The sequence below is a fragment of the Globicephala melas genome, chromosome 12, assembly GCF_963455315.2.
Source record: "Globicephala melas chromosome 12, mGloMel1.2, whole genome shotgun sequence".
In the NCBI taxonomy this organism is placed as follows: domain Eukaryota; kingdom Metazoa; phylum Chordata; class Mammalia; order Artiodactyla; family Delphinidae; genus Globicephala; species Globicephala melas.
The window spans coordinates 45113902-45138807 of record NC_083325.1 but is presented as its reverse complement, the minus strand read 5'-3'; the positions used below and the strand labels follow the sequence as shown (position 1 = coordinate 45138807).

The following is a 24906-nucleotide window of genomic DNA, read 5'->3' as shown; positions in this document are numbered from 1 at the left end:
CCTGTCAACAGCAAATAGTTCTTGCCAAGCAGAAAGTGATTCCTGCCTCAGCATTTCTCAAAACACAGACCAAGGGCTTCCCTGGTGGCGCAGTGGTTGAGAGTTCGCCTGCTGATGCAGGGGACATGGGTTCGTGCCCCGGTCCGGGAAGATCCCACATGCTGCGGAGCAGCTAGGCCTGTGAGCCATGGCCGCTGAGCCTGCGCGTCCGCAACAGGAGAGGCCACAACAGTGAGAGGCCCGCGTACCGCAAAAAAAAAAAAAAAAAAAAAAAGGCCAAGACTTCTTCTGAAGAACACAAAAAGTACTAAAAGAAGAAAATTAATAACTGGTCTTCATTAAAATCAGGAACTTCTATTCACAATAAAACACCACTGAAAATAAAAAAGCCCAGTCAGATATTTGGAATACATATCACCATCTGACAAAGTACTCCCCCAAACTACTTAAGAACTCCTTCAAATCAATAATAAACACAACCAAATAAACAATGGGCAAAAGACTCAGGAAGGCACTTCTCAAAAGACAACATCCACATGACTGATAAGCATATGAAAAGATACTCAACATCATTGTTCATCACTAAAATCAAATTAAAACCACAATAGGGGACGGGAACCAAGATGGCGGAGTAGAAGGACGTGCCCTCACTCCCTCTTGTGAGAACACCAGAATCACAACTAGCTGCTGGACAATCATCGACACCAAAACTCACCAAAAAAGATACCCCATATCCAAAGACAAGGGAGCAGCCACAATGAGATGGTAGGAGGGGCACAATCACAGTAAAATCAAGTCCCATAACTGCTGGGTGGGTGACTCACAGACTGGAGAACACTTATACCACAGAAGTCCAGCCACTGGAGTGAAGGTTCTAAGCCCCACGTCAGGCTTCACAACCTGGGGGTCCAGCAATGGGAGGAGGAATTCCTAGAGAATCAGACTTTGAAGGCTAGTGGGATTTGATTGCAGGACTTCGACAGGACTGGGGGAAACAGAGACTCCACTCTTGGAGGACACACACAAAGTAGTGTGCGCATAAGGACCCAGGAGAAGGAAAAGTGACCCCAGGGGAGACTGAAGCAGACCTACCTGATAGTGTTAGAGGGTCACCTGCAGAAGCAGGGGGTGGCTGTGGCTCACCATGGGGACAAGGACACTGGTGGCAGAAGTTCTGGGAAGTACTCCTTGGCACGAGCCCTCCCAGAGTCTGTCATTAGCCCCACCAAAGAGCCCAGGAAGGCTCCAGTGTTGGGTTCCCTCAGGCCAAACAACCAACAGGGAGGGAACCCAGCCCCACCCATCAGCAGTCAAGCGGATTAAAGTTTTACTGAGCTCTGCCCACCAGAGCAACAGTCAGCTCTACCCACCACCAGTCCCTCCCATCAGGAAACTTACACAAGCCACATAGATAGCCTCCACACAGATCCACAGATCTGTGGATCTCCACACAGATCCACACGGATCCTACAGAGGGCAGACAGCAGTAGCAAGAAGAACTAGAGTCCTGCAGCCTGTGGAACAGAAACCACATTCACAGAAAGATAGACAAGATGAAAAGGCAGAGGGCTATGTACCAGATGAAGGAACAAGATAAAACCCCAGAAAAACAACTAAATGAAGTGGAGATAGGCAACCTTCCAGAAAAACAATTTAGAATAATGATAGTGAAGATGATCCAGGACCTCGGAAAAAGAGTGGAGGCAAAGATGGAGAAGATGCAAGAAACATTTAACAAAGACCTAGAAGATTTAAAGAAGAAACAAACAGAGATGAACAATACAATAACTGAAATGAAAACTACACTAGAAGGAATCAATAGCAGAATAACTGAGGCAGAAGAACGGATAAGTGACCTGGAAGACAGAATGGTGGAATTCACTGCTGTGGAACAGAATAAAAAATAAAGAATGAAAAGAAATGAAGACAGCCTAAGAGACCTCTGGGACAACATTAAATGCAAGAACATTGGTATTATAGGGGTCCCAGAAGGAAAAGAGAGCGCGAAAGGACCAGAGAAAATATTTGAAGAGATTATAGTCGAAAACTTTACTAGCATGGGAAAGGAAACAGCCACCAAAGTCCAGGAAGCGCAGAGATTCCCATACAGGATAAACCCAAGGAGAAACACGCCAAGACACATAGTGATCAAATTGGCAAAAATTAAAGACAAAGAAAAATTACTGAAAGCAGCAATGGAAAAATGACAAATAACATACAAGGGAACTCCCATAAGGTTAACAGATGATTTCTCAGCAGACACACTACAAGCCAGGAGGGAGTGGATTGATATACTTAAAGTGATGAAAGGGAAGAACCTACAACCAAGATTACTCTACCTGGCAAGGACCTCATTCAGATTCGATGGAGAAATCAAGAGCGCTACAGAGAAGCAAAAGGTAAGAGAATTCAGCGCCACCAAACCAGCTCTACAACAAATGCTAAAGGAACTTCTCTAAGTGAGAAACACAAGAGAAGAAAAGGACTTACAAAAACAAACCCAAAACGATTAAGAAAATGGTAATAGGAACATACATACCGATAATTACCTTAAACGTGAATGGATTAAATGCTCCAACCAAAAGACACAGGCTCGCTGAATGGATACAAAAGCAAGACCAATATATATGCTGTCTACAAGAGACCCACTTCAGACCTAGGGACACATACAGACTGAAAGTGAGGGGATGGAAAAAGATATTCCATGCAAATGGAAATCAAAAGAGTAGCAATACTCATATCAGATAAAGTAGACTTTAAAATAAAGAATGTTACAACAGACAAGGAAGGACACTACATAATGATCAAGGGATCAATCCAAAAAGAAGATATAACAATTATAAATATATATGCACCCAACACAGGAGCACCTCAATACATAAGACAACTGCTAACAGCTATAAAAGAGGAAATCGACAGTAACACAATAATAGTGGGGGATTTTAACACCTCACTTACACTAATGGACAGATCATCCAAAATGAAAATAAAGAAACAGAAGCTTTAAATGACACAATAGACCAGATAGATTTAATTGATATTTATAGGACATTCCACCCAAAAACAGCAGATTACACTTTCTTCTCAAGTGCGCATGGAACATTCTCCAAGATAGATCACATCATGGGTCACAAACCAAGCCTCAGTAAAGTTAAGAAAACTGAAACCATGTCAAGCATCTTTTCTGTCCACAATGCTATGAGATTAGAAATCAATTACAGGGGAAAAAACGTAAAAAGCAACAAACACATGGAGGCTAAACAATACGTTACTAAATAACCAAGAGATCACTGAAGAAATCAAAAAATACCTAGAGAAAAATGACAATGAATACATGATGATCCAAAACCTATCGGATGCAGCAAAAGCAGTTCTAAGAGGGAAGTTTATAGCTATACAAGCCTACCTCAAGAAACAAGAAACATCTCGAATAAACAATCTAACCTTACACCTAAAGGAACCAGAGAAAGAAGAACAAACAAAACCCAAAGTAAGCAGAAGGAAAGAAATCATAAAGATCAGAGCAGAAATAAATGAAATAGAAACAAAGAAAACAATAGCAAATATCAATAAAACTAAAAGCTGGTTCTTTGAGAAGATAAACAAAATTGATAAACCATTAGCCATACTCATCAAGAAAATAGGGAGAGGACTCAAATCCATAAAATTAGAAATGAAAAAGGAGAAGTTACAACAGACACTGCAGAAATACAAAGCATCCTAAGAGACTACTACAAGCAACTCTATGCCAATAAAATGGACAACCTAGAAGAAATGGACAAACTCTTAGAAAGGTATAACCTTCCAAGACTGAACCAGAAAGTAATAGAAAATATGAACAGACCAATCACAAGTAATGAAATTGAAACTGTGATTAAAAATCTTCCAATGAACAAAAGTCCAGGACCAGATTGCTTCACAGGTGAATTCTATCAAACTTTTAGAGAAGAGCTAACACCATCCTTCTCAAACTCTTCCAAAAAACTGCAGAGGAAGGAACACTCCCAAACTCATTCTCTGAGGCCACCATCACCCTGATACCAAAAACCAGACAAAGATCCTACAAAAAAAGAAAATTACAGACCAATATCACTGATGAATATAGATGCAAAAATCCTCAACAAAATACTAGCAAACAGAATCCAACAACACATGAAAAGGATCATACACCATGATCAAGTGGGATTTTTCCCAGGGATGCAAGGATTCTTCAATATACGCAAATCAATCAATGGGATACACCATGTAACAAACTGAAGAATAAAAACCATATGATCATCTCAACAGATGGAGAAAAAGCTTTTGACAAAATTCAACACCCAATTATGATAAAAAACTCTCCAGAAAGTGGGCATAGAGGGAAACTACCTCAACGTAATAAAGGTAGTATACGACAAACCCACAGCAAACATCATTGTCAATGGTGAAAAACTGAAAGCATTTCCTCTAAGATCAGGAACGGACAAGGATGTCCACTCTCACCACTATTATTCAACATAGTTTTGGAAGTCCTAGCCACGGCAATCAGAGAAGAAAAAGAAATAAAAGGAATACAAATTGGAAAAGAAGAAGTAAAACTGTCACTGTTTACAGATGACATGATACTATACATAGAGAATCCTAAAGATGCCACCAGGAAACTACTAGAGCTAATCTTTGAATGTGGTAAACTTGCAGGATACAAAATGAATGCACAGAAATCTCTTGCATTCCTATAAACTAATGATGAAAAATGTGAAAGAGAAATTAAGGAAACACTCCCATTTGCCATTGCAACAAAAAGAATAAAATACCTAGGAATAAACCTACCAAGGGAGACAAAAGACCTGTATGCAGAAAACTATAAGTGATGAAAAAATTAAAGATGATACCAACAGATGGAGAGATATTCCATGTTCTTGGATTGGAAGAATCAATATTGTGAAAATGACTATACTACCCAAAGCAATCTACAGATTCAATGCAATCCCTATCAAATTACCAATGGCATTTTTTACAGAACTAGAACAAAAAATCTTAAAATTTGTATGGAGACACAAAGAACCCGAATAGCCAAAGCAGTCTTGAAGGAAAAAAAGGAGCTGAAGGAATCAGACTCCCTGACTTCAGACTATACTACAAAGCTACAGTAATCAAGACAATATGGTACTGGCACAAAAACAGTAACATAGATCAATGGAACAAGATAGAAAGCCCAGAGATAAACCCATGTACCTATCGTTAACTAATCTAGGACAAAGGAGGCAAGGATATACAATGGAGAAAAGACAGTCTCTTCAATAAGTGGTGCTGGTTAAACTGGACAGCTACATTTAATAGAATGAAATTAGAACACTCCCTAACACCATACACAAAAATAAATTCAAAATGGATTAGAGACCTAAATGTAAGACCAGACACTATAAAAGTCTTAGAGGAAAACATAGGAAGAACACTCTTTGACATAAATCACAGCAAGATCTTTTTTGATCCACCTCCTAGAGTAATGGAAATAAAAACAAAAATAAACAAATGGGACCTAATGAAACTTAAAAGCTTTTGCACAGCAAAGGAAACCATGAGCAAGATGAAAAGACAACCCTCAGAATGAGAGAATATATTTGCAAGCGAATCAACGGACAAAGGATTAATCTCCAAAATATATAAACAGCTCATGCAGCTCGATTTTAAAAAAACAACCCAATCCAAAAATGGGCACAAGACCTAAATAGACATTTCTCCAAAGCAGACATACAGATGGCCAAGAAGCACATCAAAAGCTGCTCAACATCACTAATTATTAGAGAAATGCAAATCGAAACTACAATGAGGTATCACCTCACACCAGTTAGAATGGGCATCGTCAGAAAATGTACAAACAACAAATGCTGGAGAGGGTGTGGAGAAAAGGGAACCCTCTTGCACTGTTGGTGGGAATGTAAATTGATACAGCCAGTATGGAGAACAGTATGGGGGTTCCTTAAAAAACTAAAAATAGGTCGAAGCAGCCTTTACCATTGAGCCAACCCTTGGAAGAGTCTCCCAGACCCAGCGCCAACATCAGGTGAATGAAAAATAAACGTATGTGTTTTAAAGATTAAAAAAAAAAACTAAAAATAGAATTACCATATGATCCAGCAATCCCACTACTGGGCATATACCCAGAGAAAACCATAATTCAAAAAGACACATGCACCCCAATGTTCATTACAGCACTATTTTCAATAGCCAGGTCATGGAAGCAACCTAAATGCCCACTGACAGACAAATGGATAAAGAAGATGTGGTACATATATACAATGGAATATTACTCAGCCATAAAAAGGAACGAAATGGGGTCATTTGTTGAGACGTGGATGAATCTAGAGACTGTCATACAGAGTTAAGTAAGTCAGAAAGAAAAAAACAAATATCGTATATTAAGGCATGTATGTGGAAACTAGAACAACGGTACAGATGAACCAGTATGCAGGGCAGAAGTTGAGACACAGATGCAGAGAACAAATGTACGGACACCAAGGGGGGAAAGCCATGCGGGGGTGGGGATGGTGGTGATGAATTGGGCGATTAGGATTGACTTGTATATACTGATGTGTATAAAATTGATGAGTAATAAGAACCTGCTGTATATAAAAAAAAATTGAATTAAATTTAAAAATTTAAAAGAAAAAAAAAAGGAAAAACTAACCACAATAGGGTACCACTTCATATCACCAGACTGGCTAAAATTAAAAAGCCCAACAATACCCAGTTTTGGTGAGAACATGGAGGAACCAGACCTTTCATAGGCTACTGATGTGTGTATAAAGTGGTATAACCACTCTGGAAAAACTGCTTGACATTACCTAGTAAATGTCTATTAGACATTAGACTGTTTAAAATGCACATTCCTAGGCTCCATCTTAAATCTAGTCCATCGAAAATACTGGGAGTGTTAAATGCAGCAAAGTTGTTTCTTTAAAAAAAAAGGAAATTTTAAAAAATATTGAGAATGGAGGCTGAGAGTCTCCATTTTACAAAAACGACTCCAGTTTTTTCTATATATTTATGCTCAAGAATTCTGCTTTACACCATATTTAGAGACAGTCCATTCTCTTTTTCCAATTAATTTGCACATTACATTTTACGACTAAAAATTTCTATTAAAATACTTGAAAACCTCGGTAACACTCAGGATTGAACTTCTGAATAGGATATTTTCTTAAACTATCCAGAATATATAGATGACAAGTCATTATGTTCCATCCTCCCGTAGGGGTAAAAAAAAACAGTAAAAGATAATACAAAAGCATTTTTCAACTGCTTCCTCCTCACAACCCTACAGTGAATTAATCAAGTGTATTAATCAAATGCTTTAATTTTTTAAAAAAATTTTATTTATTTATTTATTTTTGGCTGCATCAGGTCTTCATTGCTGTGCGCGGGCTTTTCTCTAGTTGTGGTGAGCGGGGGCTACTCTTCGTTGCGGTGCACGGGCTTCTCTTGTTGTGAAGCACGGGCTCTAGGTGTGAGGGCTTCAGTAGTTGTGGCACATGGGCTCAGTAGTTGTGGTGCACAGACTTAGTTGCTCCGCAGCATGTGGGATCTTCCCGGGGCTCGAACCCGTGTCCCCTGCATTGGCAGGCGGATTCTTAACCACTACGCCACCAGGGAAGTCCCAAATACTTTAACTTTTAATTGCAAGTAAAGAAAGACAGTGGCATGCCAGGAACAGCAATTAGTTAACGAAATGTACAATGCTGTCAAGGTTCTTTCTACTATATATCCTGAAGACAAGTTTATTATATATCGAAGGAAATTTAAGTAAAGTATAAAATTATACAGCACTATTGAAATGAACTAAGAATTGGATCTTGGCTAGAGGCTAAAAATATTGGTTTTCAATACAAGTTCTGTCATTCATCAGTTAGTTTTCTTCAAGGCAGTCACTGGGTTTCTAAGGTTCTATATCCATCAGTAAAGTAAAATTAACATCATTTCAGAGCAACATTAAGACTATTTGTTATTATAAAACATATACAACATTTGCAATGAAATTTAACCTTAAGTGTTTTATTTTGAGTAGTCCTACTTACAAGGCAAAAAAATGAAACTTTAGCTTGAAATTTTAAAAACCAGAATTTAAATATTGTCATTGAAAGTACTTAAAAGTATTTATGGATGATTTTTTCCTTCAATGTCACATCTAGCAATATGTCTTAAATAAAAATTCAGAATATCAAAATCAAAATACCAAAAAGCTTTTCAAGTGCACATTTGCAATTAATAAAAATTTCCTGAAAAAACCCTAGAAGTCTGATATAAGAGAATGGTTTGTTAAATTGTGGTTTATGCCTTTAGACTACAATGTAGTCATTTAAAATTGTTTTCAAAGAATTTTTATGGATGTGAAATGTAATATATAAAAAATCAGGATACAAAACATTCACAATATGTAACTAAATAAAAAAGAAACAATCATGCATTAAAATTAAAAAATAGGGGCTTCCCTGGTGGCGCAGTGGTTGAGAGTCCGCCTGCCGATGCAGGGGACACGGGTTCGTGCCCCGGTCCGGGAAGATCCACATGCCGTGGAGCGGCTGGGCCTGTAAGTCATGGCCGCTGAGCCTGTGCGTCCGGAGCCTGTGCTCCGCAACAGGAGAGGCCACAACAGTGAGAGGCCCGCGTACCGCAAAAAATAAATAAAAATAAACACTATAAAGTGTTACCTTTTTTCTTTGTTTTTGGTTTTACAGATTTATTTTCAAAGAGCAAAAAAACACAAGATAATTTAAGTACAAGTCTAAACAGAGTTACTCTGTCAGTCAGCAATGATGCAGAAATGCATTCTCACTTTCAGACACTCGCCAGCATCTTCTGAGTCTTCTCTCAGTGAAGAAAAAGGGTCTGATATTTTATTTATATACCTCCTCCTTATCTGCAATGTAATCTACAATTTCTTGTGAGCACATTAACTTCCCCACATCTAGATCAGGAATTTCAAACCCAAATTCGTCTTCCATGGTCATGATAATCTCCACTTGGTCCAAACTGTCTAAGCCGAGGTCCTTCATAAAATGGGAATTTACTAAGAGCTTTTCTGGGTCAGTCTTGTCATAGAGTTTCAAGACCTAAAGAACATGGTCCTTGATTCCCTCTAATGTCAAAGGGGGTGCGTCCCTATACTGGTGGCACAGCTGTGTAACTTCACCTGGAACCTGTGCAAGTACAAAGGCCGGCTGCGGAGCCCCAGGCCTCGTCCGGGCCCCCGAGGGGAACAGGGTGGTGCTGAGCGGCAGGGCCGCGGCCAGCGTGGGGAGCCTGGGCAGCGGCGCGAAGGCCGCAGGCAGTCGAAGGACACAGGCGCAAAGGACACGAGCCGCAATGGCTACGCCGACCCAGGATGCACGGCGCTAAAGTGTTACCTCTTGATGGTCAAACTACTTCATGTTCTTCTATATACCTCTGTTCATTCAAACTCTTCTAAAGTAAACGGGCATAATTTATTATAATTAAAATTAACATGTAAAAACATTTCATATCAACCTCTGTTGTATGTTTAAAATCAAGTAATCAATATTTCTGCATTTCTACTATTATCTTAATTTAAAAATCTACTAAACTCCTACTTAAAAGAGCACAGAAGGGATCCCCTGGCAGTGCAGTGGCTAGGACTCTGGTGCTTTCACTGCTGTGACCCGGGTTCAATTCCTGGTGGGGGAACTAAGATTCCACAAGCTGTGCAGTGGCCAAAAAAAATAAAAAATAAAGAGCATAGGAGTCAAGTTGTATAGGTCTCACCAGCCAAAAATGAAACCATGAATCACGATAATTAACTACAATGTATGTTTAAATTCACTAAGTTCATGAAGAATAAAAGGTATCACCATTTTGCAATATCTAACAGATGTAGGACAGTTACTAACATCACAAAAAGAGAAAATCAGGGATTACGCATCTCCTGATAAAATTATACAATACTATTATATAGTCTTGAAAAAGAAAATGAAACTTTATGTCCTGTATAGCAGCAACAAAATCAATTACTGTGTCTTTACCACTTCAATCTGACTTCCACTAAAGGTAATTAGAATTATGTAATTAATAAAGCTGACTTTAGAAGATACAAATAAAAATTGTGAGCTTACAGAAACTATGCCCTCTTTTGAATTTTTTGTGGGACACCTATAAAAACTGGTTGTAAAATAGGCCACAAAGAAAACCTTACTTAATTCTAACATGTGAATATTATACTAGCCAAGTAGTCTGATTATAATAAAATGTAAATTAGAAAATATTAAACAAGTATAATAAAAAGAAACCAAATCATTTAAAAGCATGCATATGGGGATTTCCCTGGTGGCGCAGTGGTTAAGAATCCGCCTGCCAATTCAGGGGACACGGGTTCCAGCCCTGGTCCACGAGGATCCCACATGCCACAGAGTAACAAAGCCTGTGCATCACAACCACAGAGCCTAAGCTCTAGAGCCTGCAAGCCACAACTACTGAGCCTGAGTGCCACAACTACTGAAGCCCACACGCCTAGTGCTCCACAAGAGAAGCCACCGCAATGAGAAGCCCGAGCACCACAACGAAGAGTAGCCCCCGCTCGCCGCAACTAGAGAAAGCCCGCACGCAGCAACGAAGACCCAACGCAGCCAAAAAAAGTTTTTTTAATTAAAAAAAAAAAATGCCAATACAGCTTCTCACTGCTAGAAACAGTAAGTGAACAGATTGAATGCAGGTTTTTCTCATAAGCCCACCTCTCCTCTTTATACTCAATTACCTATTGATTCAAAAAGCATTTCTAGAGCAAATGACATGTACAGCACAAGAGTATGATCCAAATAGTTCCTTTAGGCTGAGAACTCACAATCAGATGTGAGGAGACATGTACTCAGAAAACTAGGTAATATACTGAAGGAGGGGAATAAATGCAGTTTTATCAGAGTTTTGTGATTTTTTTTTTAACCAAAGTTTCATCATACCTAAGTGATTATTGAACCGAATCTTGAAAGAATAGAGAGGTATCATGACTCTGAATAGGAAACTCAAGGTTAAGATAATCTGAGCATTTGGGGAAAGAGGCGGCAAGAGGCACAAAAAACAGCTCTAGGTAGAGGAACACAGAGAGAACAGCAAACTTCTGTGACAAGAAGACACAGCCAAAAGAACACTGCTTGTTCTATTTCCCCTCTAAAAAGTCAAACTGAGGATGAAAAAAGGGGATAGACCAACACAATGGGATTTCCCTGGCGGTCCAGTGGTTAAGACTCCACCCTTCCAATATGCGGGGGTTGGATCCCTGGTCGGGGAACTAAGATCCCACTTGCCGCACAGTGGGGCCAAAACAACAACAAACAAACAAACATGGCTGCTGGTTGGAACGATGGGAACAAAGGTGTTATATAAAGTGGAGGATGTCTTATGTTTCCATGCTAACTTGTTTTGCAATTCCCAACATTATAATCAACTCTGGATAGACAGAATATTTATGAATTTCAACACAGTAGCCAAGCAAGCAGGAACAGCATGGTTCTACAAGTTTGCTGAGAATTCAAACTGCTCTATGTCAGTCCCTTGGGCAAGTCATTTAACCTCCCAGGCATTTGTAAAACCTGGGTTTTCTCACAAGGCTATGGTGATGGATAATTGATGAATGTGCATGAAAGATATTCTGATTTAATTGTTCTAGAATGGGCTTCCACGTACCAGTTGTTTTTTATAACTTTCCCAGATGTCTCACTATGTTTGAGAACCACTGCACCTTAGCAGACTGACTAGAGCACAATATATGCTTTTTAAACTCTGTTAAAATCATTAAAAATATAATACTAATACAGTCTGTTTCAATTTATGTTCTTTAATTACATATGAGGCTAAATACACCTTAAGATATTTGCCTTTAAAAAAATATTTAAAAAAATGGTCAACCCAGAGGATAAACAATGAGTTAAGTGATGGATAATAAGACAATGTTCCTTCAGTATCTGTATCTAGCCATGCTGGAAATCTGTGGATGGTCCCATAAACCTATACATTTTCTTTTTTATTTTTTTTAAACCAACTATAAGTTGCATCCTTGAGACTTGAGAGGAAAATATTATTGGGGGGGGGAGATTATTATTATTTTATCAGGAAAGCAATATATACTTATTTAAATGGTTCAAACAGTACACCAAGCATACAAATTTGAAACTGTTGTCTACAACTGTTAACAGCCTGCATAGTATCCTTCTAGACTTTATTTATATACAAATGTACATATGTATATACTTTATAAAAACATAAATGCGGGGCTTCCCTGGTGGCGCAGTGGTTGAGAATCTGCCTGCTAATGCAGAGGACACGGGTTCGAGCCCTGGTCTGGGAGGATCCCACATGCCGCGGAGCAACTAGGCCCGTGAGCCACAACTACTGAGCCTGCGCATCTGGAGCCTGTGCTCCGCAACAAGAGAGGCCGCGATAGTGAGAGGCCCATGCACCGCGATGAAGAGTGGCCCCCACTTGGCACAACTAGAGAAAGCCCTCGCACAGAAATGAAAACTCAACACAGCAAAAATAAATTAATTAATTAACTCCTACCCCCAACATCTTCTTTAAAAAAAAAAAGAAAAAAAAACCATAAATTCAACGATACTATAGATATTATTTACCACTTAGTTTTTTCACTTAATAGAAAAGTCAAGACGCTGTTCAATGCCTATAAATATGGATTGGCCATATTCTTTTTAATAGCTATCTAATATTCCATTATAAAAATAATGATTTCCTCAATCTTCTCTTTTTAGGCATTTATGTTATTCCTGTTATTTTTTAAAATTACAAATAATATTTAGTAGGTATCTTTGTATTTACATGTTTACACAAGTGTACAAGCATACTGAACAATGAATTCCTAGCTCAAATTGTTTGACATATTGGTGGGGAATATAAAAAACAGAAAATAAGACTTATGTTAAAATTCATTACAGAAATTAATCTCATCCTGAAGCACTGAGTATAAAATGGAATTGGAATGGTATTTTTGCCTGCCTGAGAGGAAAATACTCTTGATGTCCCAATCAAAAGTGCTATCTTTGTCCTCTCTGCCCCTTACAGCTCATACCAAACTTGAGTATTTTTCACATTCTATCTCATACTATAGTTATGTATGTAATACATTATTCTATTTCTTTAGGTGACTGAAATCTACATGGTGGCAGGGACCATGCCTCTGTACCTATTTAACCTTTGGCTCTAACCAGAGATGAAACAAGGTGAACACTGAGAAACATTTTCTCAACTGATTGAATGTATAAGTATACCTTGAGAAATACAGTGATGTAAGTAATTACAAACAGCTCATCAGGGCTAGTTCTATTTAAAAAACAAAACAAAACAAAACTCTCCAAACTAACAATAAATATTTGACCAAATTAAACAAATTGACTTTAAAACATTGAGAGGTTTCCAAAACACTGAAAACCAGATGTATCATCTTTACCAAGTGTAGTTACTTCTGATGGAAGGCACTAAACAGAGAGATCTGAGGTCTATGCTTCTCTTTACCCCCATCCACCACAGGCTGAACAACACAAGAGTTCCAGCATATTCTATGTCAGTTATATCCTTTATGACTTACTAAAATTGACAGGACAATTTCTAGAGTAATAAAGTCATTCAATATTAACACCTAATAATGCCTCTGTTCTTTTCCCACTTGCTTCTCTGCTGAGGCATGGATAAGGGGCATTCATTTCTTGAAATGCTTTACTGAGTATCAATTAAGGGCCAGACATGGCAACAGGCAATGGAAACATAAAATAAGTAACAAATGGCCCTAGAGCATGCAGCCTAGAAACGGAGACAGACAACTGATTATTTCAATAAGTTAAAGTCTGAGTAGAGACTTTTAACACTTGTGCTCAATTTGCTCCATCTCTGTTCCCACACATTAAATGGCTTTCTCCAAATTCCTCCGTACCTAACCAAATCCTATCTCAAAGCTCAGCTGCCGTTTCTCCTTCACTGGTAGTCTTCCCAGGCAACACAGCCCAAGGAGCTTTCCTCATTTTGGACACATGGTTAAGAGCAACAGCCCCTGTGTTCAGCAGGGAAATAGGCTGTTACATAACCTCACTAAGACTCATTTCTTCAATGGTAAAATTGGGATAATAAACGTACCTACAGTTAAATGTTTGTGAAAATCAAATGAAATAATGAATATAAAGCCCTTCGCATAGTGCTGGCACATTCTGAGCCCTCAACAAATGGTAGGTAGTATCTATACCACTCATTTAACAATCTATGAATGCTCTCTTGTAAAATCCCTCTGGTTACTGATATTTTTAAACTGTTGCAACTTTTTGTTTCCATCTCTTGTATCTTTATAGCTCAATAAGTAGATGTGGATTATATATCTGTAGTACTGAAAGAAACCTGTAAAATCAGTAGCTTTCAAATTTTTTTGGCCACAACCCACAGTAATAAATACATAATACACTATACACAAACACATATGTATAACTGAAACAAAGGTCATGATCGTTCACCTTTATTACTTCCAAATTCACTCTAATAATGTTAGTCTCATTCAACAAATCAAACCAAACAAAACCACACCCAAACTGGTCAAGACCTACTAAACTGATTTCACAACACTTTGGTCATAACTGAAAACTTGGAAAATTCTCTATAAACACTTATAAATGAACATACAGATAAAATATTATGAGACACTCCAGACAAACAAAAACAAACAAAACACAAAGTGAAAAGGTCTTGGATATTTGTCGGTTAAATTTTGAGTGCTTTTTTTTTTTAAATCACACTTTTTTTTTAAGTCTTTATTGAATTTGTTACAATATTGCTTGTTTTATTATATTTTGGTTTTTTGGCTGCAAGGCATATAGGATCTTAGCTCCCCCTCCAAGGAGCAAAACTGTACCCCGTGCATTGGAGGTGAAGTCTTAACCACTGGATTGCCAGCAAAGTCCCTAAATCACACTTCTAAAGCATTACCAAACTGTTAAATACCAACTTTTCTCCTGCCATTCACAAATTAGGGACCTCTGTTTGTTATATGTTGACAGAAATTTGACAACATTTTATTAACTAGGATCTCTGGAAGTAACCTACCTTCCCTTAGAACACAAGCTATGCCAACTAAGCTCTTCAGGAATCTGTCCAAAATATAAGCACTCACATGCATTCATAAAATTTCTTGCTCTAAAAGCTTCTACTTCATCCTTGGCTTAAAAAAGAAAACTGTCATATAGAGAACAAAGTAGTGGTTACCAGTGGGGAAAGGGAAGGGGGAAGGGCAACATACAGGTAGGAGGAGATTAACAGGCACAAACTATTATTTATAAAGTAGGCTATAAGGACATATTGAACAACACAGGGAATATAGCCAACTATATATAAATAAGCAAGATCTTTTTTGACCCACCTCCTAGAGTAATGGAAATAAAAACAATAATAAACAAATGGGACATAATGAAACTTAAAAGCTTTTGCAAAGCAAAGGAAACTACAAACAAGATGAAAAGACAACCCTTAGAATGGGAGAAAATATATGCAAACGAAGCAATGGAAAAAGGATTAATCTCTAAAATATATAAACAGCTCATGCAGCTCAATATTAAAAAAACAAACAACCCAATCAAAAAATGGGCACAAGACCTAAATAGACATTTCTCCAAAGCAGACATACAGATGGCCAAGAAGCACATGAAAAGCTGGTCAACGTCACTAATTATTACAGAAATACAAATCAAAACTACAATGAGGTATCACCTCACACCAGTTAGGATGGGCATTGTCAGAAAATCTACAAACAACAAATGCTGGAGAGGGTGTGGAGAAAAGGGAACCCTCTTGCACTGTTGGTGGGAATGTAAATTGATACAGCCACTATGGAGTACAGTATGGAGGTTCCTTAAAAAAGTAAAAATAGAATTACCATATGACCCAGCAATCCCACTACTGGGCATATACCCAGAGAAAACCATAATTCAAAAAGACACATGCACCCCAATGTTCTTTGCAGCACTATTTACAATAGCCAAGTCATGGAAGCAACCTAAATGCCCATCGATAGACGAATGGATGAAGAAGATGTGGTACATATATACAATGGAATATTACTCAGCCATAAAAAGGAACGAAATTGGGTCATTTGTAGAGATGTGGATGGATCTAGAGACTGTCATACGGAGTGAAGTAAGTCAGAAAGGGAAAAACAAATAGCGTATATTAACGCATATATGTGGAACCTAGAAAAATGGTACAGATGTACTGGTTTGCAGGGCAGAAGTAGAGACACAGACGTAGAGAATAAACATATGGACACCAAGGGGGGGGAAGTGGCCGGGGGGGTGGGGGTGGGGGGTGTGATGAATTGGGCGATTGGGATTGACATGTATACACTGTTGTGTATAAAATGGATAACTAATAACAACCTGCTGTATAAAAAAATAAATTAAAAAAGTCTATGTGTTGGAAAAAAAGATTATAAAGCATTTTTAATAATATTTTAAGCAACCTCCAACTTACTTGAACTAAAATACTACTCTCAAACTCATTTCACAGCTGCAATGGTGTTAAGTTTTTTCTTAGAAAGGGAAAAAGCCTTTATTATATTTTTTAACTCTAAAATTTAGGGTCTGGGTGCTATGAATAAAGCCAAATTAGCATAAAAAGGTAATGACCACTACCAAAATTTTATGGTTCGTCTATCAGAAAATTGTAGTAATGATACTCTACATTTTTAAACACTAAATATTTAACAATAACAATGACAGATTTATTTTTAAATGAAAATTTCAAACTCCCTGATGCAACCCAAATAATCTGCTCTTTTCTCTAATTAACTTTGTTAAACCCCACTCCCCATACCCTCTCTCTTTGGGTTATGAAACACACCATTCTCTTCCTCAACCAAGTTGCTCCTTCCCTCTTCTTTGGTTAAATATACACTTTATTTTGAACCCAGTATTAAAACAGATCTCACCCCAAATTCGTTTTCTCCATTTTGACTGTAAAAGTAACAATTCATCAGAAACTGCATAATGCTTTAGTTTACAAGGAACAAAAAAGTTAATTCTAATATTACTGAGTACCTATGAATGTATATACTGCTGCACTAAATGCTGTGGGTGCAGGGAAGGAGAAGTAAATATGGAAGACTCTGACCCCAAGAAAGCTCACAGTAGAGAGAAGATAGGTACACAAAGAATACAAAAGCATGAATAAGGGATCAAGAAAGTGCACTAAAAGGGAAGAAATGCTAAGCAAGGGCCGAATATGGAAGTAGGCAACTTCAGGATTCCAAAGGGGAATATTTATAGTATGTGCTGCTTTTAACATTCCAGTGGCCAGTATCAATGAATACAGAGGATTTTTGTTGTTTTTTTGCTTGCTGTTGCTTTTATTACAATGTCTCAGCTTGCTTTTCACACAGTACAAATGAGATGTTGGTCTAAATTCTCTACAAACGTTAGAGGAAACACATATTTGAATTTTATATTAAAAAATGTGGGAGGTGGGGAGGGAGATTCACTAGAAATGAGTCTCACTTAATAGATAAATAAAGATAACTCCCAGGTTCTACAATGAGAGCAACTGGTTTAGAAGTTGTGTACTTATTTACTAATAAAGGTCCCTTAAAAAACATTAGTGATTTGCCTCTGTTTCACTTCAATTAAGAACACACACTTCAAAGACAATTTGATTTTATAAACACTTCATCAAGAAATTGTTTTTAAGTAATACATTCAGATCTCAAAAGAAAAACACATGGTACTGTTTTACTGTTTTCTAACTGCCTTTCTCGGTGCCTCAATCTATGGCATTAAAACACACCAGTCAGATTGAGAATTTTTTTTAAGTAATGCGCTTAGCATTCATATTTCCTTCCCCCAAATTTCTTGATGGAGTTACGTCTTGCTTGCTCTGTCCTAAATGAACAAAAATGTGCACTAAGAGAAAAAGAACACGCTGGAACTTCCCTGGAGGGCAGAATTCTTTCACTGACATATCCCAAGTGACACAAACAGTGCCCATCCCATACAAGGCACTCACAAAATAATTTGTTCAAAGAAGACTCCTGTCTCTACTACTTTGCATCAAGCTATGTATTAACCTATGAACCTCAGTGTCTTCATTTTTAAAATAGAGATAATTCAAGGGAGTCCTCGTTATCCCAGGATTGATTCTATGTTTCCAAAGTTAAGAGGGGAAGAAAAAGATGTCATAATATGAAAATATTCATTAATGAGCTATTTCTTTTATCTCTGTCCATGAGGTCTGTTTATAGTGAACCTCAGACAAAACAATGCAAATGAAATGGAAACTCAGGAGTAAAATTACAAATTCTGCAAAGAAGCCAACTTCATGAGGTTGATCAAAGTAAGTGTTACTCTTTTAGGTTTGATAATGATATTGGTATTGACTTTTTGTTTAATTCCTTTTCCCTTAAAGATATATACTGGAAATATTTATGAATGAAGAATATGCTTCAAAAAAAAAATGGTTGAAGGGGGTGGTGGTAGGAGACACCTAATTGGCCATGAGTTGGTAACTGTTGAACATGGGTGATGGGTACACCCAGGTTCATTATATTATTCTTTCCTCTCCTGTATATGTTTGACATTTTCCATAATAAAAAAATATTTAAAGCAAAGAAAAAAAGTTAGAAAACTATTCACATCAGAATCACACATATAGTCAATGACAAATGAGACTCAGGCAGAAATAGCCAGTTAACTAGTAAAGAGAAAACTGACAAGGTGTTTTAAAAGAAAGAGAAAGAGACATCCCTGGAAAATGGGAAGAGCCTCAAATATTTAAAAAAATATATGTTTGACATTGCTATGAAAAATCAAACGTGTGTATGTGTAGGGGCAGGAGGTATATGAGAACTCTTTGTACTTTTTGCTCAATTTTGCTCTGAACCTAAACCTACTCTAAAAATTAGTATGTTAGTTAAAAAAAAAAAAAAAACAGAAAAAAGAGTGAAAGATAACTTACTGTGCTGTTATACAACTTTATCAGAAAATTTGTCTCTCCAAAATCAATCAATTCATGCATTTTGTTTTTTCCTATGGAAAATCAACTTTCTCCCTACAAAATTTTGGGTCCTGTTTTGAGTGTGGCCACTTAAATAACAGAGACAAACCTTTTCTACTACTTTCTCCAACTGGCTCTCACTGATGAATGTGGCAATTTGTCAAGATTTTGAGATTCTTTTACAAATAAAAAGCTTATCTTTATTGTGTACTTCACAATTTCAATACTCAAATATTACTCTATTAAGTACATCATGTTAATAGACAATATTAACACTGAGATTTAGTGGTTAGCATTTTCTTCTTTCTTCTCTAACATAGAAATGATATGGATTTGGGTGCTCCTGTGGTCACATATTGCTCTCCACAAAGGAGGTTAGTGTATTTGATAATGTATATTTTGACTAAACAAGTTTCCAGTGGTTGTATAATCTAATTAAATACATTATGTGGTTTAATCCAATTCCTATCAAGTAAGGCCACGTAATATTCTTAATAATAATTAAACAAGGGAGCTACAGTTTAATTAGCAAATTAATCATTAGCAAATGATTCCTCAGTATAACACAATCATTTCATTACACATTATAATACAATCATTTCATTCACAGCAGAAAATATAAATTTTCACTGAAACAAAGCATCTAAATTTGCTTCATAATAATCCAAACTCACACACTTCACTAAAATCAAAATTCTGCTTTAAAAAAAAAAACACAAAAGAAAGAAATGATCTAATTTTGTGTTTAAGATTTTGCTTTTATGAAACAATTCGCTGCTAAGTTTTAGGTTTGAAAAACCATGCGTAGTCTACACTCCCACTCTCCAAAAGAGGACTCTAAAGCTAAGAGAGGTTAAGCAAGACCAAGATGATAAGAGTGGCAACACCAGGTACAGATAAACTTCTTCTGACTAGACCTCACTGCCTCTCATGAAAGGCCCAGAAGGACAAGGGAGAAAAAGCGAGCTTCAAGATTACCTTTCTTCAACTCCTTTCATTCTCTACAGAGGCCATACCAGTTACTTACAGATGCCTTTCACTCAGGGTCCAAGAGCTGTCTTAACTGCTGTTTTTCAAAGACCATTTAGTTTGTGCCTCTCTTCTCTAATTTGTTTCCTTGCTTCTTAAAAACTAGTTTCGTGACGTATGATGTCACAAAATCTCACTTCAACAGGCAGTACTAATACTTTAAGCTCTCTGTACAAGAGAGCTTGTATTATATCACAGGGCCAATTTTTAAAGTACACAGAAATAACCCTTCTTCACAGAGATCTGCTAAACAGACCTGCAAGTCTTGAGATAGATTAAAAGATAAGTATAACCATCAAAATGAGATAAAAAGTTAAAAAAAAAAGGGGGGGTGGTTTCTTGAGTATCTCCTAAACCAGAACTCTACCCAGTCCTGTGACACCCAGATTAGGGATGTATATACTTCTGGTCGGGGATCCAGTCCCAGTGTCTCTGAACAGCATTTACACTCTGGTCTTCTTCAGGAATGCACTGGATCTGTGCAACTATTTCCAGTAGTTTACAAACTTATCAAACAGTCGTTGGAGAAAGATACACACTGGCTTATTTGAGGCTCTACAGGATAAAAAATAAAATCATAAAATACCAGAGCAGGAGTGTTTCTCAGGAATTATTTACTCCAACTCCCTCATTTCTCTCACAAGTATACTGAAACACATGATTAAAGTAACTTGCCCACAGTCACAGAGCTAGTGGGAGAAATTAGATTTTATTTTCATTACTACTTTCCATTCTTCTACAAAGCACTAAGTATTATCACTACTAAGGTAACTCAGAGCTATCATCACATGTTTTGGCATCATTTAGATGTAAACTTGTGCAACACACACAAGGCTTAAAAACAACAAGCACAACTATAAACAGGTCACCTTAGCATGACTTAGGAGAAAAAATACACCCAAGATCACAACATGTCCCACCAAGTTCAAAATGTCTCATAGCGTAATCCCAAGAATCAGCTTGCAGCATTTAACCACCGTTCCAAAATAAAATTCTATCTGATAGCATTTCTTGCTGGTTACTTAGATATAAATGGTTTGACGTTCGTAGGTTATAAAGCTGTGTAACTGCAATATTGCCCTAAACACCAAGGACTGTCTCCACTGTATTTTTAGCCCTTTCTAGGTACAGATACTTATACCTAAAAGCCAAAAATAATAAATAAACCTCCAGGTGTTAATTTGCCAAGCTTAGTTACAATAAAAATGTCAGAAAACAGTGCTTAACTATGCCTGTGTAGATTCTCCATTAATAAATCCAAACCACATATGCATTCACACACTGGTTTATTTATACACTGTGCATCTAAAAGGAGCTGTTTGTGTCCCCCAAAAAGGTTATTTTCTGAAAAATCTGATCTCGGTGATTAAAATGAGGAATTACTGGAACTGACAAAGTAACTTTATTTTTACTGTGCCCAAGTAACATAAAAACCGAGGAGGCTCACCTGAAAAAACTGTGAATTTTAATAATTTATAAAACATTCTTCTGTTTTAACCAAAAGTGGTTCTTCTCCCTGTTGCACTTCTTTTTTCCCAAGTCTCCTATGGATCCTAACACCACAAACTTCTTCAAGCTCTAATCGAGAGGGGAGCTGTTAACCTTGACATAAATTTGGTCACTCTTTGAAAAGGGGAAATTAAGCATTTGAGTTTTGCTCTTTAATTAAAAAGGTAATTAGTGCTACCACCAGCGACAACTGGAGATGAGAAATTTGTTAGAGGCTCCCTAATAATTGGCAGATAAGAATCATCCTGTGAGGAAATGTAGAAAAGACGACTGCATTACAAAACCCTGAGTCATCACCCAGTTCACTCAGCAGATTTGGGTAAACATTAGATAAGTGATTTATGTCTTGTGTGTTCAGCCACCCATACCGACATGCATGAACATACAATGTTACCAGATTTTATGTATAGCCAACCAAACAAGATACAGCAAAATTCTCTTTTAAAAAAGTTCTTCTGACACAGTGAAGATGCCCATCTAGCAAATATGTCTCTAACCTTTCCCCCAACTGTACTCAGTTTCCCCTAATTTCAGTGGCACTGTAGTTTGCAGCCAGTTCATACCAAAAAAAAAAAAAAGGTAACAAAAGAAGAATAGAACAACTGAGATTGATTTAGGTAATCTATATTCATCTGAGCAGCTCAAAAATTAACACCAGCCCGATACTAATAACGCCCAGGACAACTTGACAGCTTCCTTCTCTATTTTCCTTAGTATGGCACATTTCCAAAGGAAATGTCATAAAAGGAGCAACATACACTTTCCCGAGGTTGTAAGACTCAACATTCTCAACATTAACGTCTAGTACACAGCCCAAGAATGCGCTGAGGGCTGATTTTAAAACAGTCTTTTCAATCAAACCCACAAAGACTGAGAAGGCCCAAAAAAAAGCAGAACCTAGAAGTTCCCTACGGCCTCCTTCCCATTCAGAAAGTTACTAGACGCGAACTGAGGGATAGGAAGAGGCAGGGACCGTAAGGTAAGAAAAAACTGGAGTCAACACCAGGAAAAGTCGAGTTGTTCGCCCAAAGACGAATCCTCTCTGCTCCCTCCCGCCACCGGCAAAGGTCCAAGGAGGACCCCTGGGGGACCGCTCCTCTCTTTCCCTGCAGGTCCAGTGCCCTCACGCTCCCCCGGGCCCCGAATGTCAGAAGACAACAACCCGAAACCTTGGGGACAAGCAGCTGCGAAGGACATAGAGGGCTGGTGAGAACCAGGGAGATCCCGTAAGAAAGTGGCAGGGAGGAAGCTTGAGTGCTTCCCAGGCTTCGGTCGCGACCCTGGGATGACTGCACAGAAACGATCCGCCCGAACCGGGGCAGAGTTGAGGGTCCAGCGGTCCGGTGCGGACAAAGAGCCTCCCCCCCACCCCCCGCGGACGCCTTCACACCCAAGCCTTTGCCTCCGGCCCATCCTGCAGGCCCCGGCACACTTACGTGGAGAGTTTCCTGGTCCAGAAGAGGCCCCCGGGCCACAGCTCTTGGAGCTGCACTGCCCGGCCCAGGTTGCTTTTGATCTGGGCCAGCTGCAAGTCGGACTCGGCGTCCAGCCGCTCGGCGTAGGGCAGCAGCTTGTTGTAGACGATCTCCTTCTGCGGGACGAAGCCTCGCGGGTCTGGACCGGGGCGCCCGCCCGGCTCCAAGGGGTCCCCGCCGCCCGCCCTTTCGGCCGGCTCCATGAGACCAGGACACCCCCCCCAACCCCCTCCCACCCTAACCCTCCCCGGCCCCCACCCCTCTCCGGGCTCCGCCTCCTCCGCGTCGTCGTCGCCCTCGGCCCTATCGCTGGGCCCCCTCCCCTGGCCGGCGCGCTGCTTGCCCCGCGCGGTTCCCGGTTCGTTGGCGGCTGCAGCGGCCGCTCCGCCCGCCCCGCACCAGCTCGGCTGGTGACGCTGCAGCCGCCGGGCCCGGAGGTTCCGGACGAGCCTCAAGTCACTTCCGGGGCGGGGCGGGGCGACGACGTCGGAGGAGACGGCGACGGCGACAGCGACCGTAGGTGCAGCGCCTTCTTGCTGTGGGCCGGGTCGGAGCCCCCATCCCCAGGTCCCACGGGTCGAGCTCGAGGCTGTCCCACCGGAAACTCGAGGCCGAATTCCAAGCTATTGTCCTTCCTCGCGTGGGGTCGCGCGCTACCTGCGTCTGCCCTCGGGAGCGTGTGGTCGCCGTGGCCTCGGACCAGGCGCTCCACGTAGTCCCCCATGCCACGTTCATGGAAAAACCTAGGTACTCTGTCCATCCCACTTGTTGCTGATAGATTTTTTACTGTGTGCCCTTTAAGCCCCCGTCTTTCTGGCATTCTCCTGGCCGCCCTCATTCCAAAGAAAGGGATTCAACAAATTCATTCAACAAATATTAATTGAACTACTGTCTGTCAGACACTCCTTTTAGGCCCTTGAGATGGAAAATTTAAGAGCACCTGGTTTCTGACCTCCTTGGACTTAACAGCCACATGGAGCTATTGACTAGGGAATAAGCAATTACAAGACAATACTGCTCTTAATTGCTAGATAAGTACAGGATGCTTTGGGAACACCTAAAGAGGACTTCAAACTGGAGGGGTGTCAGGTAGTTTCCTAGAAATGATGCATAAAGTTGAGCTTAAGGATTGAGTGCAAATTTTGTTAGGAAAACAAGAGAGGGGAAGGTATATTTCAGCTGGGGGAGAGCTCAGGCTGCAAGCATGCACTCTAGGAATTCAAAGTTTATAATGACTGAAGATTGCTTGCAGAGAGGGGAGTGAAGAATTGAGACTGAGAAGGACATGCTAGGAAGTTTTTAGAGCTTTATCTTAAAGGCAACAGGAAGCGGAAAAATTAAGCATAGCAGTGGCATGATATAATTTACATTTCTGAAGAATCACTCTGGCTTTGTGTGGAGAATGGATTAGAATGGATTAGAACAGACAGAATTGGAAACTGGCAGACCCCTTAAGGAGATGTGACATAATGGTGGGCTGCATGTCAGTTGAAATGATTCGAGAGCTGTTTCAGCAAGAATGGCCTGAGCTTGGTAGTTGATTGGATGTGAAGTGTGAAACAGAGAAGTCAGGATGTCAGATTTCTGGCTTGGGAAACAGAGAGAGAACACAGCAGAAACAGCTATGGAGGCAGAATGCCTAAGGGATGGGAAAATATTTTCTTGTATGGATCAGGAGGGCCATCTAAAAATGGATACGGATTAGCATATAGATGGATTGGAGGGAATGAGATATAGAGTATCATTAAAAGATAAATGGAGGCATATTAAAAATTTTAAGAGTTTATCTGAGCAAAAATTGATTGGAATTGGGCAGCACCAAACCAGAAGTGGTTAGGAGCACCAATAGGAGGCAGGGGAAAGACTTAAAGAAGGTGCAGAA

General features: G+C 39.1%; 1 protein-coding gene and 1 pseudogene across 2 annotated transcripts in view; both read right to left on the bottom strand.

Annotated features, from left to right (window-relative positions):
• Positions 1-23238, bottom strand: part of PSME4 (proteasome activator subunit 4) — a 97980-nt gene extending 74742 nt beyond the window's left edge. For both annotated transcript variants that reach the window (XM_030877216.3, XM_060309168.2), the window contains exon 1: positions 22986-23238. In XM_030877216.3, coding sequence (XP_030733076.1) covers positions 22986-23227 — 242 coding nt within the window. In that variant the 5' untranslated portion in view covers positions 23228-23238. The remainder of the gene's footprint in view (positions 1-22985) is intronic.
• On the bottom strand, positions 8874-21923 carry LOC115864219 (acyl carrier protein, mitochondrial pseudogene; annotated as a pseudogene).
• Positions 23239-24906: the final 1668 nt, after the last annotated feature.